Source organism: Ailuropoda melanoleuca, chromosome 11 (assembly GCF_002007445.2).
Source record: "Ailuropoda melanoleuca isolate Jingjing chromosome 11, ASM200744v2, whole genome shotgun sequence".
Lineage (NCBI taxonomy): Eukaryota > Metazoa > Chordata > Mammalia > Carnivora > Ursidae > Ailuropoda > Ailuropoda melanoleuca.
This window is the reverse complement of record NC_048228.1, coordinates 8,101,492-8,116,813: the sequence shown is the minus strand read 5'-3', so window position 1 is coordinate 8,116,813 and position 15,322 is coordinate 8,101,492. Positions and strand designations below refer to the sequence as shown.

The following is a 15,322-nucleotide window of genomic DNA, read 5'->3' as shown; positions in this document are numbered from 1 at the left end:
GGCAGCTGTATTCCCCATAATTTATCCAGGAGCCTGGCACATCTTGCTGTCCCGAAAGGGGATGAAATGCCCATACGTTGCAATAGCAGAAAGTCACTCTTAGCTGGAGACAAGACCCTATCCGAGATGCAGGATAAGACCACACGTTCATACCCAACCGCCCTGGGACTGCAGAGCTTCCCTTTGGGCCGGACCTCTGCCACCCTGACGTAGGCCGCACTAACGAGAAAAGAGGACTGTAATTCTTCGAGAATGTTAGAGAAATGAGCCAGTTGAGCCAGAGCAGCCAGTTAACGGTGAGCGTGCCTGGGCTTTGCAGTCTATGGCCGAGGGGCTAGAAGGGTGCATAAAACCCACTCTGTGTCTTAATTCTAAACACATGTTCCCAAGATGTCACCACCGTGTTGCTTGGAAGTATGAGTCTTGCTTTTCCCTTTGTTTCCTGGCTTCCAGAAAAGGTACAGAGTCTCTTGTTCTTTTCCCCTACCTCTGCTGGAAGAAAAAGCCCTCAGGCCAGAGAGGTGAGGATTTGCTCAAAGCTCCTCACTTCTGGACAAAAACACATTCCAAACCTCTGGGCTCATGCTGACTTCAGAAGCGCAGTGTGCCTCTAGGAATCTGTCCCCCTGGTGGGGCAGCTCCACGCACCAGAGTGTGCACGGACCAGGGAAGCCCCCGTGCAGCCAGAGCACAAGCACAGACTGAATCTCCCGGGCCCCGTCTTTTTCTGTAATGCCCTCTTACATGCAGCCACACCCAAGAGGTCAGGTCTCTCGCCGGTAGAGCGTACATGTATTTCCAGCTGTTCTGAAGACTTCCTACAGCTTCCCTGTACAACAGCTTGTCTTTATAGAGCACCTTCAAAACCCCAAGGAAGGCTGCTTTTCAGTGCAGAAAGCTGGCCATCAGCGAGGAGCGGGACAAAGGGAAGAGTCCTGGGGTTTCTCCCAAAGCTGATCAAAAGGACAGCGGGTCTTTCATTGCAGCCCAAGACCAAAGGGGGAAGCTTGTGGTAGTACCGTAGTAAATGTCTGCCCCTCCACTGTATCTCGCTCCCCCTCCGGGATGCCTTGAGATTTAATGGGACCTCTCTTAACGTGAGTTAGAGAAGCTGCTTCTGAGTTCCGTGTACCACAGAGGCAGCGCAGGCAGGGCTTACCGCTGGCAATTACACCATGTCCCAGTGCTCTGAAACCTTGAATGATGTTGCCATATCGTGATTCAGAGATGTTAAAGCGCGCGTCTTACAACTGATGAAATGCAGTCGGTGCTGGATTCTGCCCCAGACCCGCCTCTGACACTGTCTGGTGATGGCCGCCTGTGCTGGTGGTGACACCACGCGTCTCTCCAGGTTCTTTTGGTCGTCTTGTAGGCTATGAATCTTGGTAGCCCACTGATAGCATGTCACGGTCATCTTCTGTCAGCCTGTCCTGACCCAGAAGTCAGGACCCAGAAGTAGGCTTATTTTTCTCTTTTCCCTGATTCCAGAATGGGCATTGGCATTTCTACAGTGTGGCCTCTCTCCTGAATGGAGCAGGAGGCCATCTCTCCTCTGCTTACCCAGTTACTTGGGGAGGGCTCAGTGCTGCCAGGTCACTAGAGCCGGGTCATTTACATTTTGCGTCTCAGCTTCATCCCCGTAAGAGACTGGGTCAGAGCTCGTGGACATCGGGAAGCCGGGAAATCAGGATATTAGCCCAAATGTCAACTCAGCTTAGGAGTCAAGGTAGTTGAAAATGAGCTTTGGGTTTACCCAAGCAGCCCAGCCCCCTTCTGTTCCCTTCCTGACAGCTCCTTTTTCTACTCATCTCTCTCAGAGCTCTTCATTTCGCTCTGGATACCAAGAAGTGGAAAGGAGGAGAAAAACCTCCAGGCATCACCAGGAAAGGATCAGTGCTCATTGTTGTAGAATAAAAAGATAATGGCCAATTTGTCAAGAAGTGTTGACAAGAAAGATAAAGTTGGAAGTAATTAACTGGCTGACATGTTGGGAGTGATGTGTCTGCCAATGGCTCCCTAAATCAGCCGGAGCCTTGGAAATTTGACAGCCATTCATCATTTTTACAGCACGCCTGTGACAAACCCCTGGGTTGGAAACCCGGCCAGCACAAATCGTGTTCCTTGACACTCCGGGGCCTCATGGCCTCGCACCGGGTTGTGCTTGGGCACCTGGGCCCCACGTCCAGCCACGGGGGTGCCTGGAGGTGATGTGTCACATGGGACAGTTTGCCTGGCTTCTCGATGAGCGCTGTGTTGGTTCTCGGGATGGGCGCTCTGCTTCCCAGAGCCGGCCTTGCAGACTTCTGCTGGGCAGGTCACTCACTGTACGTGGGAGAGCACTGAGTGTGTGCTCCTGAGCGGCGTGCCCGGGGGCTGCTAATCTGATGCGGGTCTGCCCGCCACCAGCCAAGAAAGTGCACCCGGGAGACCGATCACAGGCATGGAAGCCATAGGCAGGATGAGATCATGGAGCTGTTAAAAGTAATTACCAAGACTAGATGAAGTGGGAAACGTCTCTGTTATGTGAAAAAGAAAAATACAAAATTATATGAATGTTCTGCTCACCACTTAATTATGTAGCATAGGTATAGGTGAAAACAATATTTTTTAAAAGGTGGTTAAATTGCAGTGAAAGACATACTTCCCCTCTCCAATCTTGGAAAGATAGGATTTTTTTTGTCTCCCCTGACCCTAATCTCTGTCCCTACACAGCTGTTAGCATTCTGTCTTTTTTCTTGAAAATCCCCACTTTCTCACATACAGATTTAGCATGTCCTCTAGGTATTGTGACAGACGTACCATTTAGACTGTGACCGAGGGAAGGGCGAAGACCAAGCAAGACTCAGGAACCCATTTGATTGTCCAGGCAGGCCTCTCTTCTGCATCTAATCTCTTTTTATCTTGATGCCTTCGATGCCGTAGAGCACCAGAAACACCAAATGTCCCAGCTTTGAAACCTCCCAACGAGGCTCGCCTTCTCTTCGTTAATATGTAGGAAAGGAATCAAGTGACTTTTCCTGAGTTCCTGAAGCANCTCCCAACGAGGCTCGCCTTCTCTTCGTTAATATGTAGGAAAGGAATCAAGTGACTTTTCCTGAGTTCCTGAGTTCCTGAAAAGGGAAGTTTGACCCTAACAGAACCAGGGGTGCTATTGTCATCCCTGACTCTGGCTTTCGGAGGATGACTGAGGCCAACCCGCCTGCCTTCGCTTTCCGCCTGCCTGCGTTTAAATTGTCCCTCACGGCCTCTCTCCGTGTCACACTTCAGATACCCTCACGTTGTCTTCTGTCTTCGCTTCTGGCCTCTTGCTTTTCACTTACCCTATTCAGAGAGAGGCTGTCACATCCTTGAGTTCCCCAGAATCCCAGGGTAACTGCCTGATAAAGACATTGGGACCCAGCCGGCTTCAGATCTTCCTGGCTCTGTGCAGGAATTAAGCCGTTCTGTTTTTAATCATGCTTGGGGCACCGAGCTAAGTCTCGGGGCTCAGAGAAGGGACAGGAAATGGTCTGAAGCAGTTACCCCTCTATAAGAGAAGCAAGATAGACTGCTCGATGGAGTGGTAAGGACCCAAAGCAGTATCCAGCTTGGCCTCATCTCGGCTGGTCAGGAGCTTCTTGTCAGGCCCACCAGGGTCCCCATCGGCTGTGTTGCATGTATCACCAGCCTAGCGCTAAGGGAATTCGGGGAATTCTTACTTGATAGGGAACCAAGTAAAACACAGACTGTGGTCTGCACTCGAAATAGACAGGAGAAAGAAGGCCCAGAGCCATTTGGGAAACGAGAGCATAATGTCCTCATAAATTCCTGATGGGAGCACTGGGAAAGCCTAAGTGGTCCCCCAGATGTGGCCACAGATGCGCCTTTTTTGACTGACTTTCCAACAGGCTCAGGCTTTGCTCTTAATGGCCTAAAGGTCACCGAGGCTAAGAGATGAGATCGATAACCAGATGAGCCACACAAGACAGAATTAGTTGTCAGGCCAAATTACTTTGTATTTGACATCAGTCAGAAGCCTGTGGATCAATGACTTCGAAACCCCTTCAGGAAACAACGGAATTCCTCAGATCATTTGGATGCCAAGCAGAAACCCTCTTACTGCTGTGCTGTGGGTCAGCATTAAGACCTTGAGCAGTTAGCGACTAACCATTTCGGTTAGTCATGCTTAGTCGCATCCTGCACGTGAAAAGCACTGAGGAAAAGCTCGAAAGGGAGAGTCATGGAGAAGTAAGCAGGGCCCCCCCAGCCCTAGCTCCTTAGCCGTCACTCTTGCTGGGGCGCCTGCTGAGGCCATAGGACAAGCTCCTTCACGTCGGCGTCACTTACCCTAGCACTTTCCCTGCTTCCGAAGAGGAATTTTTGGATAGTGGGGAGAAAAGATGTTTGGTGTAATCTGTGTGCTAGGGAAGGTGTTGAAACAGTTCCTTATCCTTGTTTGTTAATTCGGCCCAACTCTAGAAAGCGTTTCCCTCAGTTGCCAAGAATTTTCCCAGTTTCTAGTTCTCAACTCAGCTTCCCTTAATAGAAATTAAATCTTGGGGTGGGGAAGGGGAGGTGGGGAATGAGTGAAAGTGCTATCATTGCCTCTTCCCCCCCTGCTCTCCTCCCTCACTGTGTTTGCTTGTCTGTCTCTTCATGGTCTCTCTAACCCCGGGTTCAGTGGTGGGTGCTGGGATTTATTACGTGGATAGGCCATTTCTGGTTGCTCTGTAGATTCGTGACTGTAAGTTCTCAACTGGCTGCTCCTGCCAGAAGACGGAGCAGAATGCAGATAGACCCCACTGCCATGTGAAGACGGCTGTGGGATTCGCCACCCACCAGATGACAAAGCTCTCTTTTCCTTGGGGCCTCAGCGCTTGTCCAGAGGAGGTGGGAAATCCATCAACATGTCACCCCAGCACACCGTTCTCGTGGGCACGTTGCTGCCTAACCTCCAACTCTCTCAGCTTGTTTGTTGTGAGATCTTTTTACCTGGACTGATGTCAGTGGGGTCTGGTTTGTGTCGTTGAGCTGGGGCTTGGCGCGGTTTGCCCTATTTAAGCCTGCAGCAGTAATAGGGAGAGACTGAGGGCCACGCAAGGGAGCGTTCAGAGAATGGACTGTACAGGACTCCCAGCTGCCCCATAAAACAAGAGCTCCTCATTAAGGGGGCTTTGAGTGAAGGTGATTTTATCCCACGAGCCAAACTTACAGTCTCTCCCTGCAGTCTCATAAAACCACGTCTGAGTTTAAATGGGAAGTATTTCAGAGGACAGCTGCGTGTCACCCAAGTAGGCAGGAGATTGGGCACTTAGCTGTTGAGTTTCCAGCAGGCACTTATCTATCCCACGCTTAGTAGTCTGGGCTGTGTCTGTGAGCCTGGCAGCCTCAAACAGGCTGCCTTGGAAAAGCCCGCTCTGGCCACCTGGCTGGCTGTTTGGTTGGGAGGCTTCAAGGCATATCAGCAGCTTCCGAAAGGAAAGGAGAAATAGAGATGGGAGCTCGGGGGTCAGAGGGGAGTGTCAGCCACGGCATCCCTGAGGAAGTTAAAATGAAAGCCTGGCAGGGCTGCCTTCTCCTGCATGGCGAATTATGTAGAGAGAGTTAGCTCTTACACGCCGTCCATTGCCTGCTTTCCTTCCCTGCACAGCTGTTCACAGGTGCCTGCTGATGCCAGGGTAGAAGGCTAAGGCACTATCCTTCCCAATGCAGAGCTTACAGCACACCCTTAGTTATTACTAAAGATCTTTTGTAACGGTACAGTAGCCTGTGACCTGGGCCACAGGTGGTTGATACGTAAAACGGGAGTATTAATATTAGTGTCCGCTTCATTGAGTTGAGATAATGCATATAAGCAGTAAGCCCAGTGCCTGGTACATGCAATAAGCTCTCAATAAATTTAGGTATCTTTTCGTTGTTATGATAACACATTGCATCCCACAATGGAACACTAGAAGTCATGGAGGAAGGAGAAAAAGTTAAGGTCCCAAACAACCAGGAGTTTTATTGACGTACTTCTCGAACTTCCGCATGAGCGGTCGCGCTCCCCCAGCAACCTTGCAGCACACGTGGGGGACTCCATGGAAGGCAGGAAGAGAAAAACGTAGCTTGGAGAGAAAATCCTATAGGAAAATAAAGGGGGAGCAGGGAGGAAGAAAGGATAAATAGGATAGCAACTGGGTAACTTAAAATCCCTGTTCTGAACAATCAACCGTAGGTGTGTACCGTCTCCTTTCCTTCAGGTCCTCGATTCAGAGGCCAGGGATTTCATATTTGAAAGGGATCCTTTCTCACACTGATACCACTCCTTTTTCATGGCTATGTTTTAGTCCACTTAGTCAAAGTTATAATTTTGCAGTGATTGTCCATACTCCTGCACAGAGCTTATGAGGAGTCTCGTGGCACACCTCCAGGTTTCCTGGCAGTTGCTAAAGGCCTGGTTGGTGGTTCCTCCAAGGAACTCAGCCCCTCTCTTTCCTTCCCACTGGGCTCTGTCTGCAGCCTCCCCTGCCTCCGCCCACATTTAGGTGGGAAGCATTTAGGTGGGAAGTGAGGTGACTCACTTGGACTTTCCCTTAAAGGAGTGGGGGCCCTATGATGAGTTTGGGTTGTTTTTGTGTGTGTTTGTTTTTAATTTGCAAAGCTAAGTTGGTCTGTCCTTAGAGGAGGGATATCAAAGCTGTAGCAATATGAAGGTAAAATTCATATTTTTCCTCTGAGGTTCCTAATCACTGCTTCCTGATTTTGGCCAGTTTGTTGTAAAGCTCTCCTTTTAATGCATGATGAGTGGGAAAGTGGAGTGGGGAGAACCTTTTGGTTGTCTCTGGTTTTGTGTTGCTTTGTCCCGAGTGAGGCAAGCTTTGCAATGTTTGTAATTTGTTCTTGAAAATAGCATATGCTCCAGAATACAAGATTGGAAGACGTTTAGTGGAACTCCTAGATTTTTATGTCTGATTCTTAGAGTTAACTTCTTTTGCTTTAGGCAAGGAACACATTGTCTTCCTCACCAGAGCAATTAATATTTCTACCACGGCCATCCCGATAGTCCACACTGGAACCAGAAAGAATATATGGACTATATAATTATATATATTTACATGTGGTGTGTTACATATTTGATTATAATATATAAAATGTACTTTGGCTTTCTTTTTTCCTGTCTTTTTATCCTTCCCAAATTTTTATTTGGGTTCGAGGAACTAGATAATCACAAATCTGTACCCAGTAATATTAATTATTAATACAGCTTACCCAGCCCCGCGTGAGTGAGCTTGTTAGAAAGACTCGTACGGGGGCGCCTGGGTGGCACAGCGGTTGNCTATATAATTATATATATTTACATGTGGTGTGTTACATATTTGATTATAATATATAAAATGTACTTTGGCTTTCTTTTTTCCTGTCTTTTTATCCTTCCCAAATTTTTATTTGGGTTCGAGGAACTAGATAATCACAAATCTGTACCCAGTAATATTAATTATTAATACAGCTTACCCAGCCCCGCGTGAGTGAGCTTGTTAGAAAGACTCGTACGGGGTTTCTGGCTGGCTCAGTTGGTGGAACGTGCAACTCTTGGTCTCGGAGTGGTGAGTTCAAGCCCCGTGTTAGGTGTAGAGCTTACTTTAAATAAATAAAAATTTTAAAATAACCTCATTTAGGACTTCCTGAAAGAAACTATGATGTTATGACTTCTTTTTGAAATCAGAAACATTTCTGAGTCCTGCAGCAGACTAACTTACAGAGAACATTCTGACTCATTGCTTCGCTTAGGACCAGCAGAGAAGTACAGGTGGGTCTGCCCAATAGATCCCACATGAGTCACCTGTCTGCTATAAATAAAGGAGAGGGACATCCGTACAGTGACCTGGCCTCCAGCTGCAGAGCCTCGAGCCTGGGCATCCTCCTCAATAGTCCTCGTCAGGGTGAATTTGGAACCCACACTGATGATTTCCCAATCCTGGCTTGAGTCTCAACCTTAGATGTGTGGTTTTTTCTGCACACAAGCCTATGGCTATGTTTCTAGCAACCTTTATTCTTAGACAAAATCAGATGAAGGAAGAGCATTTATAAGAATCTCTCCCTAGCAATTTCATACCCCTTATTTCATTTCGTTCCCTGAAAAAGCCCATGGAAGAGGTGGGATTAGTCCCATTTTATAGATGAGAAGTTTAAAACTCAAAAAAGATGAGTTTATGGTCGTGCGGTGTAGAGATAGAACAGCTGGACTTCTAGAAATGTAGCCCAGGCTTCCTGGCCCCACATCCAGAGCTGCTTCGCCCTGTGCTCACCTCACGAAGGACAGTCACAAGATTGCTTCAGATCATCCAGGGACCGTCCCCATGCACGGTAGGCCTGAGGGAAAATTGCTGCCCTTTCGGGCCTGAGTCTCCCCGGGAGTGAAACAAGACTGGTAATACCTTTCCTGCCCACTCTCTCAGGGATGTGTGAGGTCAAAGGAGTGACAGGCTGGAACGATTATTTGAAATGTGTTTTGTAAACATGAGGCACTAGGTTATTACTTTCACAAATGTTAACTTCTCTGGTTTGACAGATTATGGGCAGTTCCTTCATGGTTTTATTGGAATAAACGTGGTGGAATTTGAATTTTAAAAAATAATATTTATCCCAGTAATCTCTTGCCATATTACCACACTAAACACAAATCCTGGAATTTCCCAAAACCACTTAAAAATTAATTCTAGTCAAATAGACAGTTTGTACTTAGGGCAGTAAACTGGATCCCTTGCTCATTAGAACAGTCTAGACTCCCAAGCTGGACTGTCAGTGTTTGCTCCCCACCTGTGAAAAGATGACATCACTGTTGGCCCATGACTTTCTCAGGCCTGCTTCGTCCCTCGTTTCCTTCCTGAACATAAGCATTGATTTCATTCCCATTTTCCCTCGTACGTACGTTCCTGTTGGAACAAGGGTCTCAGCCCTGCTCTGTCCAGCTTCCAGGACCTCTCCGCAGCCTCTCTGGTGAACCAGGTGCAGGCACAGACCATCGCTGCTACTGCCTGGTTGTCCTGATACATTGCAGTCCCCCAGTCGGCCCCAGTGGCCACATGCTGCCCACCGATGACAGCAGAGTCATGTTGTCAGTGAAAAACATCGTTCCGCCAGACACCAGGCACATGATCCCGGGTGGGGTCCCTTTGCTGCCCACTGCAGAGGGAGGGGGTGGTCCTTGAAGAGGGTCTAAGGAAGCGTCCAGCTTCAAAGGAAAGGGGCTCTATCAGGGAAGCAGTCATTGCACAGCCACAGTTCCTGGGGTGCTCTGTCACTAATGGGAGTGACCCAGCCTCAGCGCCACTTCTGTGTCTTATTCCTGGAGGCAACTGATGAGAGGAAGTGAGAGTTAAAAGTTCAGAGGGACCTCATCTGGTTGTGTTCTACAACTGGGCCAATTTGGGACCCAGGGAATCTAGTTTTTAGAAAACAGGCACATGCTGCCCGACTGACCGTTTCTGAGAGGAAACCAGTCTGTGCTGGCTGGAGAAAGGGCCGCAGAGCCAGTGAGGCTTCCTGTCTACCAGACGCTGCCCCCTCAAAACCAGGAGTGTGGGATCAAGATGAAGTCATCCCTCCAGTGAAGTCATTCGGGCTCAGCTTGCTGGGTGGTCATACACAATCACGGCTGTCTTTGCATCTGCAAGACGTTGTCCCCAACGTGCCAGTGAGCCATCTGCCCGCAATGACCCCTGCACCTCCCGCCCTCTGACATGTTGAGTGTAACCACCTCTTCCTTTTGTTTTCCCAGCATTAATAATAAGCTCCAGCAGCCGGAGGCAGCCGCGGGGGTCTTAGAGTATGCCATGAAACACTTCGGAGAGCTGGTAAGTGCCTCGTTCCTTTTGGAAAAGTAGAAACGTGGCTAGGGAGGCCCTCGGCCACAACCCTGAGAAAGTTACTCTCCTTTTCTGCTTTTTCCCCAATCGGGGATGTCTGATGCTGACTTTCCTGTGTCGTAAGGATGAAGGAGACAGTGGCTTCGTGGACTATTTTCAAACCAAATATCGATCGTGAGGACAGAATCTGATGAGTAGTAATAGCTGGTATTTATCAAACTCTTGGCGTGTGCCTGGCACTTTGCTGCATACTCTCTATATTCCATCTCATTCCGTCCTCACGACGGCCTTCTGGACAGAGGTCCGATTGTTACCGCGTTCTCCGGGAAAGGGGCCTGTGGTCCCAACAGCGTAACAGCGTTGCCCGAGCAGACAGTGAATCAGTGGCTGAGCCAGAACTTGAACCCAAGCAGTCTGGCATCATCTGTATCACCCTGACCTGAGTTATTTCATGTCGTCTGTGGCAGTAGCATTGCCACGGGCGCGCAGTAATGCTCAGTACGTGCCTCGGAAGAAACCATAGCCAATTCTCCAGAAAACAGCGTGCTGTAATTTATACGTGCTGTTGAGGAATTGTTCCTTTTCATTATTGCTCACATAGCTTCTTCTCTCTGGCCATCTTTGCCTTATCAATATTAAAATGTATCCATTACCCTCTGTGGTCCTGGGAGGGTGCTTTGGTAACTTCCTAACCATATATAAAGCATTGACTTAATCAGCTCGGCATTGACTTCCCGGAAGGTCAAGAAGTTTTGGGTCCATGTGTTTGATGAGGAACCTTTCGTTAGTCATGTAGGCTACTTACTCAGGTGTGCCAGAATCCAGACCCAGTGCGTTAGAGTGAAGAAATTCGGGGCTGCTTCACAGGTTTTTTGCCTCGCACAGGGGCTGGGAAATTGGACTGAAACTTTCAGGGAATGCTTTGCCGTCTCGAGTGCAGATCTGTAACTAGACCAAGACGGCCACTCTCCCGATGACAGAGCAGAAGGGACTGTGTCTCATCCACCTTTGCCAGCATCCTCATCTGTAGAGGGAAGAAAGTCAGCCACAGGGCCACTTAACGTAGCCTCCCAGACAAAGACGCCCCCTCCTTCGATGTCCGTAGAGCTTGGGCTGCAGTCAGTACCCAGAGAAGCAAGGCTTCGCCACCTTCTGGCACTCAGGTAATCTGCCCGCGGACAGCTTCTACCCAGCAGCTCAGAGGGCCAACCTTCAGGGAAAGTTCCTCCGTCTCCAGGTTCTAAAGGTGGCCCTCCATGCCAGGATTATTGCTAAACCCAGGGTGGATTTTCTGTTACGTTTAGGTAGCTAAAGCATACTAAGCTTGACAACGGTTTGCCTTTTCTTGGCAGAGCCTGCGCTTTCTCAGCACAATTTATGTAACAGCAATCTCATTAGAATCTTGTGTGATTCATTGCTTAAACCTTATAGTTTCTGCAATCTATTGCAATTCAAAATATCCTGCCCCATGCCTGACCTGCTCCATATGCCGCTCCCTCTGCTTTCCACTCGTTCGTGCCGAGCCTGAGCCATCCGCCAGTCACGAGCCCCTTTCTCTTGCCCACCCAGGGTAGAAATCCAAAATGGGAAAAGACTGGTGTTCCTTTTCAATTTAAGCGTTTTTCATGGGACACTGTCTTCACGATCACTCCTCTAAAAGACAGTGACTCTTCTATGTTTTCTCTTTCATATTCTTTTCAGCAAGCTTGGAAGATGTAGTTTAGGTAGTTTGACCTTCCACGGAGCCAGATATGCCCATATTGGTGAACCCTACCGTTCACTGAAACTGGGGAAAGGGCTGCTGGGCAGCAGAATTCGTGCAGGGGCCACAGAAGGGATTGGCCTTGCCAAAAACAGATGAGGGGACTTCGGCACAAGTTCACAAACGAAAAGAGATGTGACGTCCTTACAGAGGTTCAGGAAGAAAAAGTCCTTTCAGAGAGCTTAGCAGAGTAGCTGTCAGCACGTATACTACTCAAATAACAGTTTTATTTAGAAAGGGGCGAAGGGTAATGGGGGAAACTCACGTGGGCCCTGCATTATATCCTATAGATTCCACTGCGGAATCATCTTGTTGTTAGAGGAATCCCTGGAGAGCCACTACGCTGGCCTGGTAGAGAAATAGTCACTTACTAAGCGTGTGATGGAGAAGCCCAGAAGACAGATGGAGGAGGGGGGTGGGTGGGGGGCAGGCAGAGATGAAATACAGTCCATCCCCTGAGCAGTTAGAGAGCTGGGGTCTGCAACTTTGAGACTGCAGCCCCTCTTCCTCACATGGCCAGCACTGCATTTCAGCGTGGCATTTCACCATCTGCCCGGGGAATGGAAACCAGCCTTTGGCCCCTGACACTGGTAAAGCTGCCAAGCGCTGAGCAGGAGGGAACATTGGATGGAAGGAGGAAAGGTTTTCCAAAGAATTTTAAGTGTAGTGTTATATTGTATTTTAAATCATTATTTCCTGAAAGTTTAACAACGCAAAAAATCAAGAGCTTTTAAAAAGCCAGTTATTTTCCTCCAGCAACTATGCAGATATGCCTGGTCTTTCCAGCCCCATCAGGGAAGCAGCTGCCGTCCCCATCCTGTGGCCCGCCATCTACACTCCAGCAGATCAAGGCCTTGGCATCCTTGCGGGAGTTCTGGTCAGGGCTTCCTGCCGTCCCAAACGATTTCCCCTGTCGTTGCATCCCCACATGCTGGAGATGTGGGGACACGGCCTGCCATCTGCTCTCAGATTATCATCCCAGCATTGTTCCATCCACGTGCCAAGTCACCAGCATTCACACCACCACCAAACATACCTCCCGATATTCTGAAGTTCTTTTCAACCAAAGCCAAGCCGAACGGGGATAGGTGAAGCATCTAGCGCCTTAGGAAAGGCAGTGTGTGGGTTATAAAACGCACCCCCGTGTTGGCAGTGTGTGCGTTACAAAACGCACCCCCGTGTTGGCAGTGTGTGCGTTACAAAACGCACCCCAGTGTTGGCAGTGTGTGCATTACAAAATGGACCCCCGTGTTCTCCATGCCCACAACAGTCCTCTTTCTTTTCTCCTTGGCAGGAGATCCAGGCTACCTGGTACGAGAAACTGCACGAGTGGGAGGACGCGCTCGTGGCCTACGACAAGAAGATGGACACCAACAAGGATGACCCGGAGCTGATGCTGGGCCGCATGCGCTGCCTCGAGGCCCTGGGGGAATGGTGAGCCCCGGCGGCCGCGTGACTGCCAGCGTCGCCCTCGCTGGGGTTCGGGGATTCAAAGGGCTTCCACCACACAGAGTTCTCACCCAAGACACATTTTATGTTTTACCTGGTGTTTTCCCGATAATCATCTACCACGTGGGTATTTGGGTTTTTTTTTTTTTCAAACTTAGACTTTGGAATGCTCTAGGACAGGACAGGCTCGGGTGAGCCCCAGATCTACATCTGCTCCCTCTGTCTGCCTCTTGACCAACGACTATGAGGACCTGAGGTTCTTCCTCTGAGGAAGCCTCAGTTTTCTCTTTTCTTTATTAGCTCTGGCTAATGATTTTGGAAAAGAAGAACAAATCTCTGCCCTCTTTAGATGCTTCATCTTTGTGGAATGCTTAGTACCTGCCCAGCACTCTACGAGACTCCAGAGAATAAAAAGACAGAAAAAAAGGCCTTCCTCCATCGTGAGGCTCATGAGACAAGCACGTGGTAGATAGTTATTAAGGCCGGAGAGGACAGTGACAATGGTCTGAGCGGACAACTTTGAAAGGCCACCAGAGGAAGCGGGATGGCCTTTCCATTCTCCCTGGAGAAAGGACTAAGGCTGGGGGACAGCTGAAGGAGATGGGGCTGGGGTACCCCAGGTAGAAGCAGCAGTAATGCTTAGCTGAGAACACTTGCACAGGTCTTGGTCTGGGGAGTTTTGGGGGGACGTTGAAGGAAAAATGGCCCCTATTCTGTTTGCCAGCATCTAGTGCAGTTTTTTTAAAATAGGTGAAACAAAGTGCCGTAGTACGGTGATGAAATATTTTACAGTTTTAAATAGCTAAAATGCCATACCGCCTGCCCGGGAATAGATTATCCAGACACATGAGACCAGAGATCCCCCTGTTTATCCGCTCAGCCAGTAATTGCTGAACACTTACTCATCTGCACCAGGCCCCAAGGACACAGTAGTGAGCAAGACGGACACAGCGCCTGCCTTCCCAGAGCTCGCAGGCCGGACAGCTGGGCTGCTGTGATAGAGAGTGAATACAGTCAAAAAGTGGAAGCACAGGGGGCTGTGGGAAATAGGATGGGGCCCTAATCCAGGTTTAGAAGGTTTTGGAAGGCTTCTAGGAGGAAGTGATACCTAACTTGAACAGGTGCAGTGAGAAAGAGCGAGTGCAGTGTGTTCTGCGTTCGGAAAGTTCAGTGTGGCTCGGAAGGTCAGGTGTGCTGTGGAAAGGTAGAAGTGAGGCAGGAGAGGTAGCCAGGGCCCAGATAGATGGTGTGTGGCTTATACACCAAGCGAGGAGCTGCAGCTGCTGACAGGACGCCTAAAGACTTGGAGGGCCGTGGTTGGCAGGTTGGCATTATATACAGAACCCTTTCTGGAGCAAAGTCTGGAGTGGATTGAAGGGAGACCAGAGAAGGGACGGCATGATCACTTAAGAGGCCGCCCGAAGGGAGAGGTGATGGTGGTGGAGAGGGAAGGGGTGAAGAGAAGGGGCTGGATCCCAAGCTGTTTAGGAGGTGGTGTTGACAGGATTTGGAGGCTGATTAGAGGTGAAAGTGAGAGCAGAAGGAATTACAGTTTTAGCTTCCAGAATAAAGGCGAGGCTGGAATACCCAGAGCTCCTCAGAGACCAAATCAACCTAAAGCCTAGGGTTCCCCTGAAAGCAGGCCTCCGAGGAGCCATCTGGGGGAGGCAGAATGCCACAGGCCTGTGTCCTCCCATTTGGATCTGCATTCGGGACCTCAGTCCCTGAAGGATTTTTTTAAAAATCTACATTCTTATATTCATTTTTTATTTTTAAACCATTATTTTTTAGAAAAGATAATGTGCACATGGCACAAAATTCACTAGTACAAAACAATGTCAGAACTGTGCAAACCGGGGCGCCTGGGTAGCACAGCGGTGGCGTCTGCCTTCGGCTCAGGGCGTGATCCCAGCATTCTGGGATCGAGCCCCACATCAGGCTCTTCTGCTATGAGCCTGCTTCTTCCTCTCCCACTCCCCCTGCTTGTGTTCCCTCTCTCGCTGGGCTGTCTCTATCTCTGTCAAATAAATAAATAAAATCTTTAAAAAAAAAAAAAAAAAGAACTGTGCAAACCAACCCCCTAGTCCCGCAGCCACTGAGACCGGGTCCCCGTGTAGACTTGCAGCGATGGTCCGCATCTGTGCATCCGTATACATTACGGTGAACTCCGTACACTGGTTGTACCTTGTTTTCTCCCCGAATGTGTATAACCACCCTTCACATCGCTGCCTACCGGTGCTGCCTCATATTCTGAAGGGCTGCGTAACGTTCCATTGGATTAGTC

The 15,322-nt window shown here is 49.1% G+C and overlaps 1 protein-coding gene across 1 annotated transcript in view; it reads left to right on the top strand.

Moving 5' to 3' along the window:
* The window catches only part of MTOR (mechanistic target of rapamycin kinase), a 121,889-nt gene that overhangs the window by 71,035 nt on the left and 35,532 nt on the right, over positions 1-15,322 (top strand). Inside the window, exons 29-30 of the mRNA XM_034671192.1 lie at positions 9,740-9,815; positions 12,884-13,023. Coding sequence (XP_034527083.1) covers positions 9,740-9,815; positions 12,884-13,023 — 216 coding nt within the window. The remainder of the gene's footprint in view (positions 1-9,739; positions 9,816-12,883; positions 13,024-15,322) is intronic.